This window comes from Panthera uncia (assembly GCF_023721935.1).
Source record: "Panthera uncia isolate 11264 chromosome A3 unlocalized genomic scaffold, Puncia_PCG_1.0 HiC_scaffold_11, whole genome shotgun sequence".
Lineage (NCBI taxonomy): Eukaryota > Metazoa > Chordata > Mammalia > Carnivora > Felidae > Panthera > Panthera uncia.
In genome coordinates, this window is record NW_026057578.1 from 16,059,813 (window position 1) to 16,080,984 (window position 21,172).

General features: G+C 42.5%; 3 protein-coding genes across 3 annotated transcripts in view; 2 read left to right on the plus strand and 1 right to left on the minus strand.

The window, feature by feature from the left end:
- The window catches only part of PKIG (cAMP-dependent protein kinase inhibitor gamma), a 409,002-nt gene that overhangs the window by 326,387 nt on the left and 61,443 nt on the right, over positions 1-21,172 (minus strand). The window lies entirely within an intron of this gene.
- OSER1 (oxidative stress responsive serine rich 1) lies at positions 700-14,526 on the plus strand. Its single transcript, XM_049650746.1, has 4 exons — positions 700-909; positions 4,863-4,979; positions 7,883-7,996; positions 13,694-14,526. The coding sequence occupies exons 2-4, from the start codon at positions 4,903-4,905 to the stop codon at positions 14,379-14,381; spliced, it is 879 nt and encodes a 292-aa protein (XP_049506703.1). The 5' UTR covers positions 700-909; positions 4,863-4,902; the 3' UTR covers positions 14,382-14,526.
- On the plus strand, positions 741-1,463 carry LOC125936368 (uncharacterized). Its single transcript, XM_049650392.1, has one exon. The coding sequence runs from the start codon at positions 741-743 to the stop codon at positions 1,461-1,463; it is 723 nt and encodes a 240-aa protein (XP_049506349.1).

Sequence of the window (21,172 nt, forward strand, 5' to 3'; positions counted from 1 at the left end):
GGGAGAGGGAGGGGGAGGGAGGGGGAGGGAGGGGGAGAGAGGGGGAGGGAGGGGGAGAAAGGGAGAGGGGGGGGGGGGAGGGAGAGGGAGAGGGAGAGAGAGATTCGCTGATATATAGTCTAACTTCCTCCTCACTTAACAGTTGGAGAAACCGAGGCCAAGCCAGGTAAAAGCAGATGTTTCAAGTCAAACAACAGGGGCACGAGAGCCATTCCAATTCCAGCCTCACATCCATAGCCCTGGCCGTGTCTGATACCTCCCCTCATCTCTGCAGGCCTTGAAAGATGTCCAGGACACGAGGGTTGTCGTCTGAGCTCTGGAGATGTCGCAGGCGGTCCGGTTCCTTAGCACCAAGGAGACTCAGGCCAAGAGCTCAGCGGGGCTCCGGTGCCGCGAAGATTCCCCACCCTGATTCAGGCACCGGAATTTCCGTTGCCTTCGTGACTCCAGGGCGAGCACCAAGCGCAGGGAGACCCCGGGAAGTGAGGCTGCTGGGCGACAGCGAAGAACAGCGCCTACTCACTCACCTGACAAGAGAGGAGGAAGCGGGCACGCCCCAAACGCGGTCCCCAGCGAATCCTCCCAGGACCGAGGAATCAGAGAAGAGAATAACAGGAAATGACGTAGATGCACGTGCTTCCGAGAGGGGCGGGTGCGAGGTGTTTGAGAGGCTAGGCCGCCGCCTCGCGCTTGCGCAGCCACCGCCTACCGCGCTGCCGAGTCACTAGGCTAGGTGGAGCATGAACTGGAGGCGGGGCGTGTGCCTGAGTGACGCAGGCGCAGTGAGACCCCGGAGGCGCGGGCTGCCCCCTCCGCGGGTTTGGATCCGGGTCAGTCAGGCGCAGCGATCGGGGAGAGACGATCTGAACCGACGGGAGTGGATCCCCGGAGTGCCCCAGCTGCGAGGAGGTGAGTACCTGGAGGTGATCGGGAGGGGCCGCGGCACCCCGTTTCGCCCTGGCCGCCCGGCCTGGCCGCTGGCGGCTTCCTCTGGGCCCGCCCGCCTCTCGTCGCGTCGTCCCCCGGCGCTGACTGCCTGGGCCCGGCCGGGCCTGGGCCTCTCCGCGCCCCCTTGGCCGCCGCGGCCTGGCCCGGCTCGAGCTCCGCTGTCTCTCCCCTTCCCGCGCCCCCGTGGACCCCGCAGCGTCCCGCCCCTCCGCTCGCTCCCGTCCGGCAGTAGCTTCCCCTTTTCGCCTTCCTTGGCCGCCCTTTGCCCCTTCCCGCCCTTTCTTGCTTGTTTCCGAGACCCAGCCTCGTTGGCTGCCTCTTCGGCTCAGCTCCCGCCTCCTCCTGCATCCCTTGCGCCTCGGCGCCACTCCAGCCTCCCATCCTGGCTCGGGGAGTATCCAGCAGGGGCACCTTTCCAGCTGGAGATCCCGGGCGGACATAGCTTGGGCCTTCGCTCCCCACTTCCCGAGCCTCCCCTCCACCCCAGTTCTGACCTTTCCCCAGATCGCGTTTAATCGCGACCGACCCAGTTTCGGGGCGGGGGGGAGGGAGACAAAATTAACCTCGTGCTTTGACTCTAGCACCGAGAGTGTAGGGGGTGAGAGAGTGGGTAGAGAGAGGTGTGTGTTTTGATCTGGGGGCCAATTGTTTCTACCAAGACTTGTTTGCGTCTTAGGGAGTTGCTGTACAGGATTTTATTTCCCGCACTCCACGCTTACCCGGAGGCTGGGAAAGTTTCTAAATCTTTAACATTGTGATGACACGCTTACGCGGGGATCCTTTATTGATCGATCTCAGGTCTTTTCAGGGTCCTGGATGTTTGGACTTAGGCTTGAGGTTCAAAGAGGTCTTGGTTAAAACTACAAGATGTAAATAAGATTGTGACACATGCTATTCGTTGAAAGTCAGAGAAAACCAGGAATTTGCCCTTTTGATGGAGGAACTTAGAAAATTTTTGTCATTTTTGAAAGGATGGGGAAAATCCGAGGCAAAGTTAAATTGCCCCTTGTGATTTAACTTAAAACAATACAAAGTAACTTCTAATAGGCCTTTGATCTCTTTGGGGATTGTTCCGTTTTCAAGAAGTCAGCGCAGTGAAAACGGCAAGAATGTCTTCACAAATTTAATGTTAATGAAAAAAGGCCAAACCAATTACAAGTGTCCGGCGTTAGTTTTGAGTGAATGGGAAGCTAGGAATACAGAGGAGCATTATGAGCCTTTTGTAATTACAAACATGCTCTGATTTAGCTCTTAAGATCATGTCTAAGACTCACCTTTGCTCTGGGTTAATATAACTTAGGGAAAAGATGCCTAGTCAGAATATTGGAAATAGCTTAGAGCTTCATTCCTAAAATTTTAGTCTATAGCCAATTTTTATTTTTATTTTCAAATAATCTTTTAGTGTGTCGACAAGAATGTTAACTAAGTTTGTATTAACATCTAGAGGTCACCTGCAGTGCAATTAAGTTAGCACTATATAATTAAAAATTACATATCTGGGTGCAGAGCTTTTTAGCACAATGTTAGGGCAGGAATGAGAGTCCAGTCCTTACAGGAATGGCGTTCACAGCCCTGTTATGTGTCAGGTTATCCTTCTGTTTTAACATCTAGTCTGGTGTTAAAGCACATGGTGGGAATTCTGTAAATATTTGTGGACAGAATAAATTTCTGCCTGTGGAATTCAGCAGTGTATATTTAGATGTGATGTGTACTGATTTCCAGAGAGTCCTAGAAGAGGTTTTGTGTGGGGTCTTAGGAGATGGGGAGACTGTCTCAGATTGTTTGATTCTGTCAGGGCCGATAGTCTGAGCATTGACTGACTGGTCATAAAATAATTGAGGAAAACTATAAGCCAAACTTTAATTTAGTTCTGCCAGCAGGAAGAATTTGTTTACAATCTACAGTAGCACTCTTTTAGGTTCTGTGGAGCTTCAAAAATACTGGGATCTGTGATCTTTGCTCACCTCCCTCCCCAGATATGTAGGATATTATTGCGTATTTGGGGGAGGATCCTGCTCTAAATCCAAAAGAATTAGAAACCAGTGAAATAGGGAATTGATAATGTTTCCTCAAGTTCATATACTGATTAAATAAATCAGCCAAATATGTGGGGAGTGTGTTTAAATTTTTTGACTTAAGAAGTTGCAGTAAAAGCTAGCTGAATTCTTTGGAGACTTTTCAATGTACGCCAGAGAGATCTGCCTAAAATACTTTCTTCTACATGTAAGTAAATAAGTGAAATGAAAGGAATAGTCTTAATTTCTTGCTTCTTTATTCTACCACTGGCACTACATGATTACATTATATCAAACATATTATGACACCCTGACCTTTGGAATATTAGAGGTCTCACAATAACCTCAAACTCACTCCTGAGAAATGAGCAGATAAGGAATCAGAGAAGTTACAAGGGTCCACAGAGAGGCACTGCTCCTTCTGAGAGCGCCGTAGGGAGGTTGGGGGGGTGGGGGGAGGTTTGATGGGGTTAGCAGGTTAGAAATAAGGAAGAGGTAAAGTTAATCCTTTAATTCACAAATCTTCTTTTTTCGTTTTACCTTTTTTTTCTTTTTGATTCTTTGTGGTATGTTCATAGATACTAATTTGTTTATTTTTTTGTTCAGATTTGATATTAGCTAATTGTCTTGAGTGAAAAAGTCAGGAAACTAGATTTCGAAGGATTTATTAACAGACTTCTCTGTTGTGTCTCTTATTGCTTTGGTTGGGCCCTGTTCCCCTTTTCTTTCTTTAAATATAAAAATCAAGGTGGAAGAATGGAGAATTCTCACTAATCAAACTGGTTGATTAAATGGAGGTCATTTAATGGTGCCTCTACAGAAAAATAATTTATATACATATATATGTGTGTGTATATATGTGTGTATATATATATAGATCAGAAAAATAACTTACACGTATAAATATATTTATATGTATACATGCATATACATATAAATATACATATAAATTTATACATATAAATTATTTTTATTATAATTACATATATATAAATTATTATTTTTATTATATATATTTATTTCCCACCTTTATCTTTTGGCTAACTTTGTTCTATTTATCTCTGAGTTGCAAGCATAGTTCATTTATTTTCTCTTTCTTGTGTAATAATTAAAATGCTTCAAAGCTAATAAAAATGAAGGGATCAGCCTTATTGGTAGAGTCTGGAATAATCAGTAATCATTGAAACATATTTGTAATGCTGCTTTCACAATGGTAACATCTTGATATCTGAATATGGATACTTACATGAATGTGAATATTGATGTCTGGGTCAGTATTGTTTTAGAGAAATGCTATTGTGTGTCATGAAGTTACACTTAACGGGATATACTTAGGGTTGGACTACACAAATACTCAGTATCATCTTAAAGAATCGGAAGTGCTATATAGGTTGAGGTTTTCACTTTTACCGTATTTCTGATGCAAAGGACATTTTGTTTGTGGGTTTCTAGATCTCTGCAACCAGATTTTTTACTTTCCTGTTAAAAAGTGTGCTTAAACAGATTTCAGGTGATGTAGTTTCCAAAACTGTGTAATAGAATATTGGCATCAAGTATTTTTGGACAGTTTAAATTCTATGATAATAATTGAGTAAGATACAGAATTGTTGAATCACTGTGTTGTACACCTGAAACTGTTAATATAACGTGTCAACTACAATAAAAAAATCTGTTCTAATAAATATATGTTTCTGTATCATTTCATTTTTCTTTTATTAACAAATAAAACCTACAGTCCCCTGTTGTCTACACTGAAGCTTTTCCTTTTAGAAATAGAAATTTGCTTTCCCCCCCCCCAACGAGCAGTAATAGTATCAGGAATATAGACTTTAACAAAAGGTATACTTTTGAACCTGCCTGTTTTCATCTTGCTCATTTTATTTTTATTTTATTTTTTAGTATTAACAGCAACATCCATAGTAGCGTAAAAACTTTCACAATGAAATCTGAAGCCAAGGATGGAGAGGAGGAGAGTCTACAGACTGCTTTCAAGAAATTAAGAGTGGATGCCTCAGGGTAATTAAATATGTAATATATTATTTGGGGATTGTTTACTAGGTTTAAATAGCCTTTTCCTCTGAAGAAGATCTTGTTTTCTTCTGAAATTTCTCATTATTCATAGAAGATAAAAACATTAATGATGTGACATTCTACCAAATTAATTTTGCACAACATTATTTTACTTATACAAGAAACTTTTTTTTTTTTTAAGAAACTCTTAATGTTAAATTTTGAAAAAAATAGCAGCTCATTTGTACTCCCAAGTTGGGTGTTTTGGTTTCCCTTAGCTTTGAGGAGGGTTCCCCACCTCTGTCTTTCATCAAAATTATCAAGCAGTGTCCCATCGGGAATTTCCTCATACGTCTCTAGGGAATCACCATATTTTTTTTCCTAAAAGTGAATTGGCTCGATAGAAATCTGCAGACATTCTTGATTTCATGGGCTCTGATTGCTGAGCCTATCACTATGGAAACCTCTATTCATTAGGGTTCTGTCACTGAGATCAATAATCTCGGACCCTTTGGCCAAACTAATTAGAGCACCTGCAGACCAGCTGCTGTCTGAATGTTAATATTTCACTCTTTGCAAAATGTTCTGTGCCAGACTCTTTTCATCCCCGTTCTTCACCCCAGGCCAGAAAAAAAATCTCAAATCTTTGATAGATAAGGAATATTTCTTTTCACAATGGAAAATAAACACTGGAAGCTGAGAGTAGAACACTTCCCAACAAGTAATAATCACTGGGATTTATCACTCACCTACTGTGCCCTAGACACTGGTTTAAGCATCTGTGCACGTTACTTAATCCTCACTACGGACTTAGAAGATGGATACTGCTCTTATTCCAGGTTACTGATGAGCTATAGATGATAGGTCACTTGCCACAGGTCACTTTGGTGAGAAGTGGTAGAGTCAGGATTTGAACCCAGACAGTTTGTCTCCAGAACCAGTGCTTTTAACCCTTCCTTTATATGCTGCTTTGAAGACAACATGAAGAGTTGTATACAGTACTTGGCACACAGTAAAAATGAAATAGTTGTTGTTAGAGCTGTTTGCTTACTGCTAATACCATTTGTTTTGGGTTTGGCCTGCCAGGTGAGAAGATTTGTGCTAATGGATTTGCACAAGAACTGCTAAAGGTGCTCACATTTGCTTCCCTGACACTTCAGATAAATCTCTTTCTCCACCCAGTAGCTTTTCCGATATGGTCATCTGCCATTAAAATTGAACAGTACCTTTTAAGTCATTTTGGGAAACAAAAAGCAGAGGAACACGGAGTTCCAGATTATGGTCACGTTCCTTTGTGATATCTGGTATAGGAATAATGCTGGTAATGTACACACACACATATACTTATAAATCCCTTAATGTATCAATTCATACAAGTTACTCTTCATACACAGATTTCTTTCCTGGTGTTTTAGGAAGTTAGAACATAAAATTAAGCTATTTCACTACCCCTAAAAATTACCTGGGACATGGAACATTTAAAAAAAAAACAAAAAAACAAAAACAAAAACCTTTGAAGATATCTGTCTTCAAGCCTGTGGTCAAATATTGTATCTTTGTAGTGTGTGATCTGCCTGGAGTAAAATTACAGAAAGGGAAGGAGCGATGGAGAACATTTGAGAAAATCAAATAAGAGTAGAAGGGGTGAGTCATTACCATGACTAAGCAGAATAGGACTTGTGTAATGTATCATATGTTTCTAGTTGTTTCATATTGTTGCTGATTTACAAATGGGACATCTGAGGTCCTGACTCATAAACTACCCAAGCCTTGCCAGGAATTTAGCACTATCCTGTTCAACAGGTTTTGATTCCCAATGGTATTTGTTTTATCAGGACAAATTTCTATATATATATTATAAAACAACATAATCTTTTTTATCTGATTATAAAATAATGCATTCTATTACAAAAATTCACAAAAACAAAAAGGAAGTAAAAATCACAGTTTACATTAATGCTGTTAACATCTAGACCATCAGTATGTAATATCATACAGTATATTTACATAGTTGAGATCATAATATACGTATAGTTGTTTATCTACGCTATTTTCTCTGAATGTTATTAGCGTTCTCCTGTCATTAGAAGTTCTTTGTACACCTAATTTTTTAAAATTCCTAATATTCCATTGAATAGATGTGTCATCACTTATATAATGTAGTATTTTCTATTTTCTACTGGGAATTTAAGTTATTCCTAGTTCCTTTTTATTTTAGATTATTTCAGTGAAAATCTTTTTACTTTAGTAGATTAATATTTCCTTCTAAAGGATTTTTATTACTACCACAGCATGTGTAGCAGGAGCCCAGCGTGTATGTGTGTGTGTGTGCATTGAAAAGGTCTGGAAGGATTTATACCAAAATTTTAATCTCTGGGTTGTGAGATTATAGGTATTCTTTTCTTTCAAAATTTTTCATCTTCTTTACTGGGAACCCATATTACTTGTGTAGTTTTAAACTGCAAAGATTGAACTGTCAGTAATATTTCAAGTTTATTGGTTGTAAAAAATACTCATTTTTAAGTTAGTCCCCTGAAGGTTTTGCCCCTCAGCTTAGTTTTCCTGGCTCTGATTGGCCTCTACCTACAATAAGTGGTCAGTGTCATGAGCATTCTCTGTGGACATAAGGCCTTATCTGCCCCAGATAAACAGCCTAAAAGTCTGTTTATATCCTGTTGCTAGTCATACTTAGGAATTACTATTTGGTTTGTGATTTTGCAACCGTGGGCTTTTAGGCATCCCCTAAATTTGGTTTTAGAGGAAAATGTGCTATAAAAGCAGCACTGTTTTGAGAAACCCAAATGAGAAGGAAGAAAGGTATTAATACAAGTTGTGTTTAAGTTGGTGAGAGCAGTAAGTTCTCCTCCTTTCGGTTTTTTGTAAATGGTAAACTTTGTTCTCTTCTTCAGGTCCATAGCATCTCTGTCTGTTGGAGAAGGCACAAATGCCAGAGCATCGGTCAGAACAGCAGCAGATGATGCCAAACTGAAAACCACATGTGCATCGAAAGACAGTTGGCATGGGTGAGAGTGTCTTACTGCAGATGGCGTTTGTTCCAAATCCTTTATTTTATTTATTTTCTAAGTTTAATGTTTGTTTATTTTTGAGAGAGAGAGACAGAGACAGAGTGTGACCTGGGGAGGGGAAGAGAGACAGAGGGAGACCCAGAATCCGAAGCAGGCTCCAGGCCCCAAACTGCACAGAGTCCAACACCGAGTTCAGACTCCCCAACCACGAGATCATGACCTGAGCCAGTCAGATGCATAACCGACTGGGCCATTCAGGCACCCCGATCCCAAATACTTTAAATTAGTATTGGACTTTCTTCCCTGAATATCCAGAAAAGAGTATGTTAGATACAGAACCCAAGACCCAGTGATTAGAGAAGAGCTGTTCTTAATGGAGAATTTGCTGAGACTTGCTATATGGCTTGGTCCATAGTCAGTTTTTTTAAATGTCCTATGTGTATTTGAGTAGAATGGGTCTTCTGTCATCATTCTTGGGTTTTCTTTATGTCCATTAAATCAAGCTTTTAAATGTATTTGAATCTTTTTCCAGTAATTTTTTTTCAATAGTTTTTTTTTCAGTCTATCAGTAATTGAGACATATATGTTGAAATCTTCCCCATGGGAGTGAATTTGTCTATTTTCCCCTTAAATTCTGTATTTTTGCTTTATGTATCTTGAAGCTGTTTTGTTAGGTTTTTACAGTGTAGGTTCATACCAGCTTAGAATGTTTTCTTTCCTGATGAATTGAGATTTTTAATTATATAGTGACATTCTTAATTCCTCCTAATGGCTTTTGTTTAAAGTCTATTTTGTCCAGAATTAATATAGTTAATCCAGTCATATTTTGGTTGGTATTTGCGTGTTGCATCTTTTTTTAATCTTTTATTTTCAACCACTATGTGTTTTAAAATTTTAGATGTGTGTGTCTCATATACATATGGCTTATTTTGTTTTGTTTTATTCAATCTGATAATCTTTTTAACTGCTGAGTTCAGTGCATTTATTTATTTTGATTGTTGATAAATTTAGACTTGTTTCTGCCATTTTACTTTATGCTGTTTGTCCTGCTCTCTGTTTTTGTGTTTGTTTGTTAGTTTTTTACTCTTCCTATACCTTCCCTCTTCTCCTCACCTTTTAAAAAATTGTTTGAAATGCGTGTGTTTTTTTCCCCCTCTACCACTTTTCCTTCTACTGGCTTACAAATTATATGCTGTGTTTCTATTCTTTTAGTAATTCGCCTTGAAATTCCACCATACATGCTTAACAAAGACAAAAGTTATTACAGTGACCCTTGAACAGCATGGGGGTTGGGGCACCAATCTCTCTGCAGGTCAAAAATCCATGTATCACTTCTGACTCCCCCAGACTTTACTAATAGCCCACTGTTGACCCAAAGCCTTACAGATAACATAGTCAACTAACACATATTTTGGATGTTTTATGTATTATATAGTGCATTCTTAAAGTAAGCTAGAGAAAACAAAATGTTACTAAGAAAATCATGAGGAATAAAAAATACATTTACAAGTACTGTAACAAATCCATGTATAAGTGAGTCCATGGAATTCAGACCTGTCTTATTCAAGGGTCCAACTGTATTTTAATCCTCCTCCTTGTAATCTTTTCACTTTGACCTCCTGATGTCCATGTGTAGTTTCCCAATATTTTAGTTTTCTTGCTTCTTTTTAATCTCACAAATTAGGTTTTATTATTTAAATAAGCAGTGTTTGCTTAGTTTTATCTCATTTACAGTTTCTTTGCTCACCATTCTTGTAACTCAGACCTTCCATACAGGGTGCCTTTCTTTTGAAGTATTTCCTTCAGAAATTCCTTTAGCAAAGGTCTGTTAGTAAATAGGGCCTCTTATAGAACTACCCATAGAATAAATTTGAATGGTGTCCCCCTCACCCTTCTTCCCTGTTGTATAACATCAAGTTCTATTGGTAAATATACCTTGCTTTGATTTATCTGAGAATATCTTTTTTTCATCCTTGTTCTTGAAAGACACACCTGATTTGCTGAAGCTGTAGTTCTGAGTTATTTTTTCTTAGCACTGGAAGATATTCATTGTCTTCTGGCTTCATTGTTGATGTTGAAAAGTCTACTTTCAGTCTTACTATTGTTCTTTCTGGAAATAATCTGTCTAGTCTCTGGCTGCTTTTAAAATGTTACAGTTTTGGAGAGTCTACAGTTTTGTTACAGTGTGTCTAGATGTGGATTGCTCTTTATTTGTCCTGTTTCAGGGTGCTGCCTGTATCTGTAGATCTCTTCTTTCATCAATTCAGAAAATTTCTCAGCCATTATCTCTTCAAAAATCACTTGTCTCCCATGCTTTGTCTTCTTACCTTCAGAGACTCCAGACTTCTTGTTCTATCTTACATCTCTCTCTCTTTCTCTTCTTTTTATTTTATTTTATTTTATTTTATTTTATTTTATTTTATTTTTAACGTTTTTTATTTATTTTTGAGACAGAGAGACAGAGCATGAACAGGAGAGGGGCAGGGAGAGAGGGAGACACAGAATCGGAAGCAGGCTCCAGGCTCTGAGCCATCAGCCCAGAGCCTGACGCGGGGCTCGAACTCACGGACCGCGAGATCGTGACCTGAGCTGAAGTCGGACGCCCAACCAACTGAGCCACCCAGGCGCCCCTCTCTCTCTTTTTTTTTAATATATAATTTATTGTCAAGTTAACTAACATACAGTGTATATACAGTGTACTCTTGGTTTTGGGGGTAGATTCCCATGATTCATCACTTACATACAACACCCAGTGCTCATCCCAAAAGTGCTCTCTTCAGTGCCTGTCACCCATTCCTCCCTCCTGTCCCCCCATCAACCCTCAGTTTGTTCTTTGTATGTAAGAGTCTCTTATGGTTTGCCTCCCTCTTTGTTTGTAACTATTTTTCCCCTCTCCCTTCCCCCATGGTCTTCTGTTAAGTTTCTCAAGTTCCACATATGAGTGAAAACATGATCTGTGTCTTTTCCTGCCTGACTTCACTTAGCATAATACCCTCTAGTTCCATCCACGTTGTTGCAAATGGCAGGATTTCATTCTTTCTCATTGCCGACCTGTATTCCATTGTATATATAAACCACATCTTCTTTATCTGTTCATCAGTTGATGGACATTTGGGCTCTTTCCACGATTTGGCTATTGTTGAAAGCGCTGCTATAAACAAGGGGTACATGTGCCCGTATGAATCAGCACTCCTGTATCCTTTGGATAAATTCCTAGTAGTGCTATTGCTGGGTTGTGCTATTTTTAATTTTTTGAGGAACCTCCACACTTTTCTAGAGCGGCTGCACCAGTTTGCATTCCCACCAACAGTGCAAGAGGGTTCCGGTTTCTCCACATCCTCGCCAGCATCTATAGTTTCCTAAGTTGTTCGTTTTAGTCACTCCGACCGGTGTGAAGTGGTCTCTCATTGTGGTTGTGATTTGTATTTCCCTGATGATGAGTGATGTTGAGCATCTTTTCATGTGTCTGTTGGCCATCTGGATGTCTTCTTTGGAAAAGTGTCTTATGCCCATTTCTTCACTGGATTATTTGTTTTTTGGGTGTTGCGTTTGGTCAGTTCTTTATAGATTTTGGATACTAACCCTTTATCCGATATGTCATTTGTAAATATTTTCTCCCATTCTGTCGGTTGCCTTTTAGTTTTGTTGATTGTTTCCTTTGCAGTGCAGAAGCTTTATATTTTGATGAGGTCCCAGTAGTTCTCTCTCTCTTTTTTTTTTAAAGTTTATTTATTTATTTTGAGAGAGGCAGAGATAGTGCAAGTGGGGGAGGGGCAGAGAGAGAGGGAGACAGAGAGAATCCCAAGCAGGCCCTGCATTGCCAACACAGAGCCTGATGTGGGTGGAGCTTGAACTCACAAATAGTGAGATCATGACCTGAACCTAAACCAAGAGTCGGATGCTTAAATGACTGAGCCACCCAGGCACCCCTTACATATCTCTTTAACTTCTTTTACATTTTTCCAAGTCTTCAAGCCTCTACTACCTCTCATGTCAGGGGTAGGCAAACTTTTTTTGTAAAGCGCCAGATAGTAAATATTTCAGGTTTTGGAGGCCAAGAGGTGAGATCTAAGGATACTACGTAGGTACTTATATAAGTGAGAAAATTCCTGCCCTGCCCCATTTGCCTGATGCACACTGTTCTGGCTGGTGGACATACTTTGTGTTCAGTTGCTTAGTGTCCGCATGAAATGACTAGCCTGGCAATACCGGAGTCAGTTTTATCCTGTGCCCCAGTGGTACCCGGATTCCAGCATGCCCCTCTTTCCTCCAGAGAGCCCAGCACAAGCCAGACTGGAACTGAGATTCCACCTCTCAGGGCCCAACAGTTACTGACAGCAGAGCCCTAGCATGTAGATGGCGGCCAGCGTGGGACCAGGCAGTGGTGTGACACATCTCCTGGCCAGGAGGGCAGGCACAGGGAGCAGAGGACAGGGTGGAGTGTGTCCCTGCCCGGTCTCCGTGGCTCACAGTGTGAGTCAGCTGGGGGCCAGATTTGACCCGCAGACCACAGTTGGTTCAGTCCTGTTACGAATAATTCAGATTTATCTTCCAGTTCGCTGTTTCTTTCCTTAGCTCTATGTATTCTACTCCTTGGCCCATCCAGTTAGTTTAATTTCAAATACAGTTTTTTTATTTCTTAAAGTTCTTTTTGGTTCTGTTTTCAGTTTTGCTTGGCGGTTTTGAGTCTCTCTCTCTCTCTCTCTCTTTTTTTTTTTTTTTGCCTTTGCTCAGTTCTCTTATTTAAATATTTTATTAAAAGTTATATAGAATGTCTGATAATTCCCACTACCTGAAAACTTGAGGAAGTCTAAATCTGTTTGTCAGCTGTTACTAGCGATGGAAACGAATCCTGGGTCACCTGGGTGGCTCAGTTTGTTGAGCGTCAGATTCTTGATTTCCACTCAGGTCATGATCCCAGGGACATGGGACTGAGCCCCGTGTCAGGCTCTATGCTGAGCATGGAGCCTGCTTGGGATCCTCTCTCCCTCTCTCTTTCTCTCTTAAAAGAAAAATAAAGGGGCGTCTGGGTGGCTCAGCCTGTTAAGCATTCGACTTTGGCCCAGGTCATGATCTCACGGTTTGTGAGTTCGAGCCCCGTGTTGGGCTCTGTGCTGACCGCTCAGAGCCTGGAGCCTGTTTCAGATTCTGTGTCTCCCTCTCTCTCTGCCCCTCCCCTGCTCATGCTCTATCTCTCTCTGTCTCAAAAATAAATAAAAACATTAAAAAAAAAAATGAATCCTAAATCTGCTGCTCTGTTTGGTAGTCATGACACAGTGGCCATTTGCACCATCAGCCTCACAAGTGGTCCGGAAGCTGCTACGTTCACGGCATAGAGCTTGGACTTTACAGCATCTAGTGGTTTGGTGCAGGGTGCTTTCCCAGACCCAGTGGCCAAAGGTTCCCAGGCCAAGGGTTGGGACAGGGCAGGTGTTCTGCACCCAGTGTTTGGCCCAAGAAATGCAATTAAAAACTACCCTTTACCTCTCCTATTTCTGTAGCTTGCTAATAGGGAGATGTTGAAGTTTTTGAGATGCCGACTTAGGCAGCTTGAAGATGGAGGTAAGCACGTCTCTTTGGGGGAAACTTATGACCCTAGACTCCAGAGGAGAGGAGGTAAATTTCCAGCTATCGTAAAGAATCTGTTTAGGGGAGCTGTGTATCCCAACATCTTGTGCGTTGTTTTCCTCTTAGGTCTTCAAGGAAGTCTTCACGAGGAGCAGTGAGGACCCAGCGCCGTCGACGTTCTAAGTCTCCTGTCCTTCATCCTCCAAAGTTTATACATTGCAGTACAATAGCTTCTGCTTCCAGCAGCCAGCTCAAGCACAAAAGCCAGACTGACTCCCCTGATAGCAGCAGTGGGCTGGGAATTTCCACCCCTAAAGAGTTCAATGCAGGAGAATGCTCTACTTCTCTCGATACTAATCATACAGGGGCAGTTGCCGAGCCTTTGAGAACTTCGGTTCCCAGGCTCCCATCAGAGAGTAAGAAGGAAGACTCCTCTGATGCTACCCAAGTCTCCCAAGCAAGTCTCAAGGCCAATGATCTCTCTGACTTTCAATCCGTTTCCAAGCTAAACCAGGGCAAGCCATGTGCATGCTTAGGCAAGGAGTGCCAGTGTAAGAGATGGCAGGACATGGAAGTTTATTCCTTTTCAGGCCTGCAGAGTGTCCCTCCCTTGGCCCCAGAACGAAGATCCATGCTTGAGGACTACTCTCAGTCGCTCCACACCAGAACTCTGTCTGGCTCCCCCCGCTCCTGTTCTGAGCAAGCTCGAGTCTATGTGGATGATGTGACCATTGAGGACTTGTCAGGCTACATGGAATATTACTTGTATATTCCCAAGAAAATGTCCCACATGGCAGAAATGATGTACACCTGATAGCAAGAAGCTCATTAATATGCTTTAAACCAATGAAGGGTTGTCAGAGAGATTTAGTTAATGGCAGACCTTGCGGCCACGTTGTGTGAGAAGACGTCTCCTTCTGCTCACTGTGCTTGCAATAAAAACTTTTCTTGGCATCTCAGTTCATCTTCATTCTTTAAACTTACTCCCTGCGTTCTTACATACGCACCAAGGCGAGCAGATCAAAGGAAAACCCCTCCCATTTAGAAAAGTTTCTGGGAGTTGAAGAAACCATAATTGCTTGACTGGTAGCAGTGGTTATATGGTAAAGGCCTTTGTAAAGCAGTGCATTTTTCAGATCTGTTTAAGATTTTTTAGCCAAGGAAAATGAAACGTTTCGTAACGGGACCAAACATTCGTCATGCTGTAGTCGCCAGCCCAGAATCTTAGAATTTATATGACTGGTTTAAACCATCTCTGAGTTAACACAAGTTGATTGTGTCTTTCAAGGTTTGTTAATGTTATTGTTAAGCCAGAGACCTAAGGTTTAGATTCAATATGAATAAACTAGCTGGCCTGCCCTGTATTGTTTGAGAGAATCATTAACCATCACCAAAACACCCCTGCTGGCGCTTGGCTCCTGGAGGCTGTGTTACCTTCGTGTTCCTCAGGTAGGCAGCAGCAGGGAGCGGGCTGCTTCAGTGGAAGGAGGGGGTGTAACGTTTGAAACTAGCGTGCATCTTCTCCAGCTCTGGGATTTTAACACGTGAGGCATGTTTCAGTCAGTTGTAATGTGGATCTCATACCTCAGTTTCAAATCTTCTGGATGGATATGATCTCTTCGCACTGCCCTCCTCCCTGGCAGCAACCCTGAAACTATTTTGTACGTGCTATATATCCTGTATTTCTGGTTGGCCATCCCAAGATTCCTTCTAAAATTTGGTTTAAAAAAAACAATCCTGAGTTTCAGCTGGAGGATGAATCCCACTTTTTCAGGTGGCTTCCAAGTGGATTTTACGTATACCAGATAACGTATATATATATGTATATATATATATATATATATGTTTATATATACATATATATATATGCACACACACACACACATATATATTTTTTTTTTTTTTTTACCGCCTTTTTTTTTTTTTTTTTTTTTTTGAGAGAGAGCAGGGGAGGGGCAGAGAGAGAGGGAGACAGAATCTAAAGCAGGCTCTAGGCTCTGAGCTATCAGCACAGAGCCAGATGCAGGGCTCAAACTCAGGCATGGGAGATCATGACCTGAGCCGAAGTCAGACGCTCAACTGACTGAGCCACCCGGGTGCCCCCCACATAACTTAACATTTTAATTCAAACCATCCTAAGCATTCCCATCAGATTTAGTGAGACTCTGTCCAGCCATTTTAACATCACGTTAACAGAAAGTTTGTTTCATTTTTATGTAGATTACGAAACAAGTTTTCTTCTTTACTAAAACATCCCACTGACTGGAATTGGTTCAAGAATGTGAGGTCTGGGTTTCACACATATGTGATCGGTACTTGTGTGAGGTGGGAAGGGTATTGCCTGGAAAAGCCCTGAACATAAGTAGTGGGAGATCTCTGCTCGTTCCTAGTTTAGCATGAGTTTAGTGACATCTGAAGGCTATGGTTCAAGCAAGGGAGCACGATACCTTGCCATCATAGCCCTGGAAGCGGAGAGATTTCTTAATAATGATAAGCCGAAAGAATGCTGTTCCACATCCCTAAGGCAGCAGTTGTGAAACCTTTGGGTCTCATGACTCATTTACAAATTAAGGATGCCAAAGAGATTTTGTTCATGTGGGTTATACTTAAAAATATTTACCATGTCAGAAATTCAAACTAAGAAATTAAAAAAAATAATAATGTATTACTCGATTTAGAAGTAGTGGTTTTATTACACGTTAACATTTTTAGTTGAAAAATTAACAAAATATCTTAGAAGAGTGGCAGTGTTTTACATTTTTGCAAATTTCTTTCATGTTCGGCTCAACAGAAGACAGCTAGTCTCCTATCTGCTTCTGCATTCAGCCTCTTGTGAACATTGCATGTTGTGTGACCTCTAAAAAATTCTGTACTACACTTTTGGGGGAATGGGCATGAAAAAGGAGGTTAACATGTTAATCTGAAAGTAGTTTTGACCTCACAGACCTCCTGGAAGAGTAGATCCCTAGACCATACTTTGAGAACCACTAATTGAGGCCATTATAGTTTCTATTGTAAAGGTGTCTACCACCCACCCCCTCACCTCCACGACCCGTGTCTTGCTTTACCTTCTGTACTGGCGAGAGTGGAGCAAATCGGGCTTAGCGTGTTACTTGAATAAAGATGGTTCCTCATCTTTAAGTCTCAAGTCCTTTTTAGTTTGCTTTTCAGTCGGGTGACCTGGTTGTTTACTTAATTCTGTATGCTAACAGAACAGTCACCAGGGAACAAAGAAAGATGCACCTTCCTTTCACAGTTGTCATGAGGAGTGGTGTCAGGACAAAGTTCCAGTGGCTGAGTAACCTGTTAAAGAAATCCAAACTTGGACGAAGGCTAAGCATTCCAGATTCATGGGAATTGATTTTAAGTATTTACACCTCGGTCAAAATCTTCTCAAAATATGAATCTCGAGGCTAAAAATTACTCTGCTTAGACCCAGTTGGGCCAGCTTTCACATGAGTGTCTCACATTGGAACACTTGACCTTCTGCAAGTGCAGTTTACTGAAGCAATCTTTCTTGAATGCACCCAGATCGTGGATTGAGGAATTTTACTCTAATGTTTTCAAAAGTAGCATCCTGACAATGTGCCTTTAATAACAGAACATTCATTCATCCCATTTATTCGGCAAATATTCCTAGAGTGCCTACAGCATCAGGCACGTGATACTAAATGCTGGGAGCAGAACTACACCCTTGCCCTCAGTGGAGAGAAGAGGATTCCGAGATCATAAGGGCTTGGGGAGGGGGCAGGGTGGTCAGAGAAGCTCCTGTGATGAGGTGGGTGACATTTGAGCTGAGACCTGAAGAAAGTGAGGGAGTGAGCCTCGTGGATATTTGGGGGAAGGGCATTCCTGACGAACAGCAAAGATGACAAGGAGGCTTGAGGCAGGCAAGGTCGCAGAAGCATGGGGCAGGGGCATATCACAGAGGGCCTCCTCGCAGGCCATTTTAAAGGCTGTGACTCCTGAACGAGGTGAGGAGCCATTGGGTGGTTTGGAGGAGAGGTGAGGAGAGGCGAGAGGAGTTTGGAGGAGAGGTATCAGACTGGCCTTTACAGAGGGCACTGGCTGCTCTGTGTGGACCCAGGGGAGCAGGGCAAGAGGAGGCAAGGAGGCAGGAGGCTACTGCAGTAAATCAGGCAATGGCTTTCGGTGGCTTGGACACTTGGCAGTGCAGAGGAAAAGGTGTATTCTGGAAGTATGGTGGAGTAGAGCTGAGGGGATTTGTCAGTGGATTGGATACAGGGTGTGAGAGAAAGACTGGAACTGAGGACTCTAAAGGATTTCAGAAGCTGGGAGTTGGCTCGAGGAGCAGATACGGGAGAGGTCGGGAGTCTGATTTTGCTCCTGTCTTCCGAGGTGCTTATGAGACACCCTGTGGCCATGTTGAGTTGGTGGTGGACCTACGACTAGAGATCAGCAGAGAGGCAGGCATAGGCTGGAGACACAGATTTAGGAGTCGTTAGCCTATGGACATTTAAAGCTCAGACTGGAGGAGACCGCCTAGGAAGTGAACGTAGATGAAGAACCAGACAGAGGACCAAGCTCTGGGACATTCCCACGGTAGAGAAGTCGGCAGAATGAAAAGGAACTAGCCAAAGACTAAGTAGGAGCAGCCAGTGAGGCAGGAGCAGAACAGAGAGAGCAGGCCTATCAGCCAGGTGAAAAAGCATTTAACTAAGAAGAGAGTTGTAAGCTGCCAAGTGGTGCAGAGAAGGAAAGGTGAGCACCTACAATGTGCAGGCGCTGGGCAGACACGGATGGGCCCGAGTGCCGGGCACTTAGTACGGGGTTCGTGCTTTTTTTTTTTTTTTTTTTTTTTGAAATGAAGCTAATCCTTCAAACAACTTACTTTGGAGGAAGAGCCCGAATGTGCGAAGGCACCTAACCCAGCCAGCAACCTTGTCTGGGGAGGCGGGGCTTCTGCAGCTGAGAAGTACTCCAGTGGATTTCTGGGTGCAGACCCTCTCTCTCTCTTCTGGATTTTCGGGTCCCTCCCCTCCAGGCTCTCTAGGAAGCAGTCCCACCTGCGAAGTGAGAAGGAAACAGGAAGCGAATGATTACCCTCTCTGATCAAAGAACAGAACCACGGAGCACGGAAAGACCTGGGGAAAAGCAAGAATGGGACAGCTACCTTTAAAAGCAGTTTAGAATTCATTCCAAGTTTAGTAAATTCCCTTCTGTCTGAGGAACTTGGTTTTCCCGATGACAATCTGTTGACAGACACGGACGGCCTCAAGAGGTCGCCCTTTCCCTGAAATGCATTTGGCTTAAAGGGAGGGGCAAAAACGTGAGAAGTTCGACACTAATCACCTAAGGCCAATACCAAACTGGGCAAAAAATTTCCTTAAACTTTTAAGAAATCAAAGTGTCCCTTTACCAATAACATGGTTTATCAGTTTAAAAAGTGACAAACCACAGGACAAGGTTGAGTAAACATGGACTGTGTAGAGTAAGGAATGCCTCTGTGTCAAGGGGTTTGGTATTTAGGCAGTGACTCTCTTAACTCATTGGTGACTATCTTATTAAGCATTCTATTTGAAGAGCAACTTATCATGTGAGGATAATTTTTAATTAGCTAACGTTTATTAGGTGTTAGTGTGTTCTAAGCCTTTTTAGATATCAACCTACATAATCCTCACCCAACCAAAGAAGGAAGATACTGTTATCCTGAATACTAATAATCCTTTGAGACAGGTACTTTTACAGTTGAAGGGTTTGTGGCTTAGGGAAATTAACAATTGGTCCAAGGTCACACCTTGTGAGGGGCAGAACTGGGATTTGAACACAAATCCACAACTACCTACCGTATGCTTATCCAGTACCTATAGGGTACTGGATTCATGAATGTGTAAATGCTATTAAGAAAGAGTTTCTTAATTTAAAAACATACAGTGATTCTTTTTTGTTGTTGTTTATTTATTTATTTTGAGAGTGAGAGCACACATGCATGTGGGGAAGGGGCAGGGAGAGAGGAGAGTGAGAATCCCAAGCAGGCTCCACACCATCAGCAACGGAGCCCGATGAAGAGCTTGAACTCACAAACCGTGAGATCATGACCTGAGCTGAAGTCAGATGCTTAACCAACTGAGCCACCCAGGTGCCTCCATACAATGGTTCTTAACCAGAAATGAGTCAGATCCGTCTGAGAAGTTTTATTTATTTTTTTTATTTAATGTTTATTTATTTTTGAGAGAGAGCCCAAGCAGGGGAGGGGCAGAGAGAGACAGAGAGAGAGAGAGACAGAATCTAAAGCAGGCTCCAGGCTCTGAGCTGTCAGCACAGAGACCGACGTGGGGCTCAAACTCAAAAAAGGCAAGATCATGACCTGAGCCGAAGTTGGACGCTTAACTGACTGATAAGGGTTTATCTGAGGAGTTTTAAAAAGAATAAAACTACCTGAGGTTTTTCCCGGAACAATCTATCATTGATTTGGGGTTGGGGGAGAGGGCTCTGGAATCTGTTTATGTTTTTAAGTTCAATAGGAGTTGAATTTAAATCTTAAGTGTACCCACCCTTGGTAGGGAACCACCATAGGGAGCTGCACGGATGAACAGTGGCTAAATTTATCAGGTGGAACAGCACAGTAGGACACGGCAGCCCCCCAGTCTTAGAACAGGATTATGGTGATTTGCCTAGTGTTTAACTACAAAGAGTATTAACTTGGGCAATTCAAACCCCTCTAACTTCCACTGTGAGCGGTTCTCCCCTCTCCCCTTGAGAGCAGAGTTGGGAAGAAACCTGTGATTCTCCAGTGACCTTGGTGACAAGTGGCAAAAGCAGAGCTCTCTCGGGCAGCGAGGCATTCTTAAAATCTGTCAGTCGAATCCATTCACTGGCTGGATGGTGAGTCAAACACCTAGATGATGCAGTCTTTACCTACTGCTACTTGCTGCCCGTCAGCTCGGCAAGCTGCCGGTGTTGGTGAGCTCAGAGGCTGGGTGTTTCTGCCTGGAGGTGAAACGTGGGCCCAGATGGGGCTCTTTAACAGCGAAGGAACCAGTAAGAACTGGAGTCAGCTGGGATGAAGGGAGACATCATGTTCTGTCCATTTCTGAAACAAGGACAAATCTTCCGCAGTGACTTCAAGTGGCCTGAGTCATCGTGGGATTTGGAGTATGTCTGATAAGTTTGAAGTCAGATAATAGTCCAGTAGTTCTCAAATGCCTTCTGGGCTTCCTTTTTAAGTGATTTCTATCCTCCCCCCTCTCCATATCTCTACATCTCCCCACCCCCACCCCCCGCCCACTTCCTGTTCTTGGTGTCTCCTACCTTTCCCAGAATTACTCTATACTCCTGTTAACCCTGGGCTCAGTTGGGATTTCCAATCATTAGTCCTGGCCCCAGCTTCATGTCACGGAGATTTATTTGTCCCTTTCACTGGAGTTTGGTGGGAACCTGAGTGCTAGGAATCCACGCAGGCCCTTTGCTCCTGACTCTGCCCCAAGAGCTTTCTGAAGTCTGGCCTCACAGGCCCTGAGGACACCAGAGAAAGAAAGCTTGGAAAGGGGATATTTTTAAAAAATCATGATCTTTGAGTACCGCTAAGACAACCTCATTCCAAATAACCAGCAACCCTGTGTCTCAGAGATAAAGACAGTTTCC

Bases quoted from the DNA above. Each gene is read 5' to 3' on its own strand.
- LOC125936368 (XM_049650392.1), top strand. From the start codon at position 741: ATGAACTGGAGGCGGGGCGTGTGCCTGAGTGACGCAGGCGCAGTGAGA.
- OSER1 (XM_049650746.1), top strand. From the start codon at position 4,903: ATGAAATCTGAAGCCAAGGATGGAGAGGAGGAGAGTCTACAGACTGCT. The intron at 4,980-7,882 runs GTAATTAAATAT...TCTCTTCTTCAG, and splicing joins TTAAGAGTGGATGCCTCAGG to GTCCATAGCATCTCTGTCTG. The intron at 7,997-13,693 runs GTGAGAGTGTCT...TTTTCCTCTTAG, and splicing joins TCGAAAGACAGTTGGCATGG to GTCTTCAAGGAAGTCTTCAC.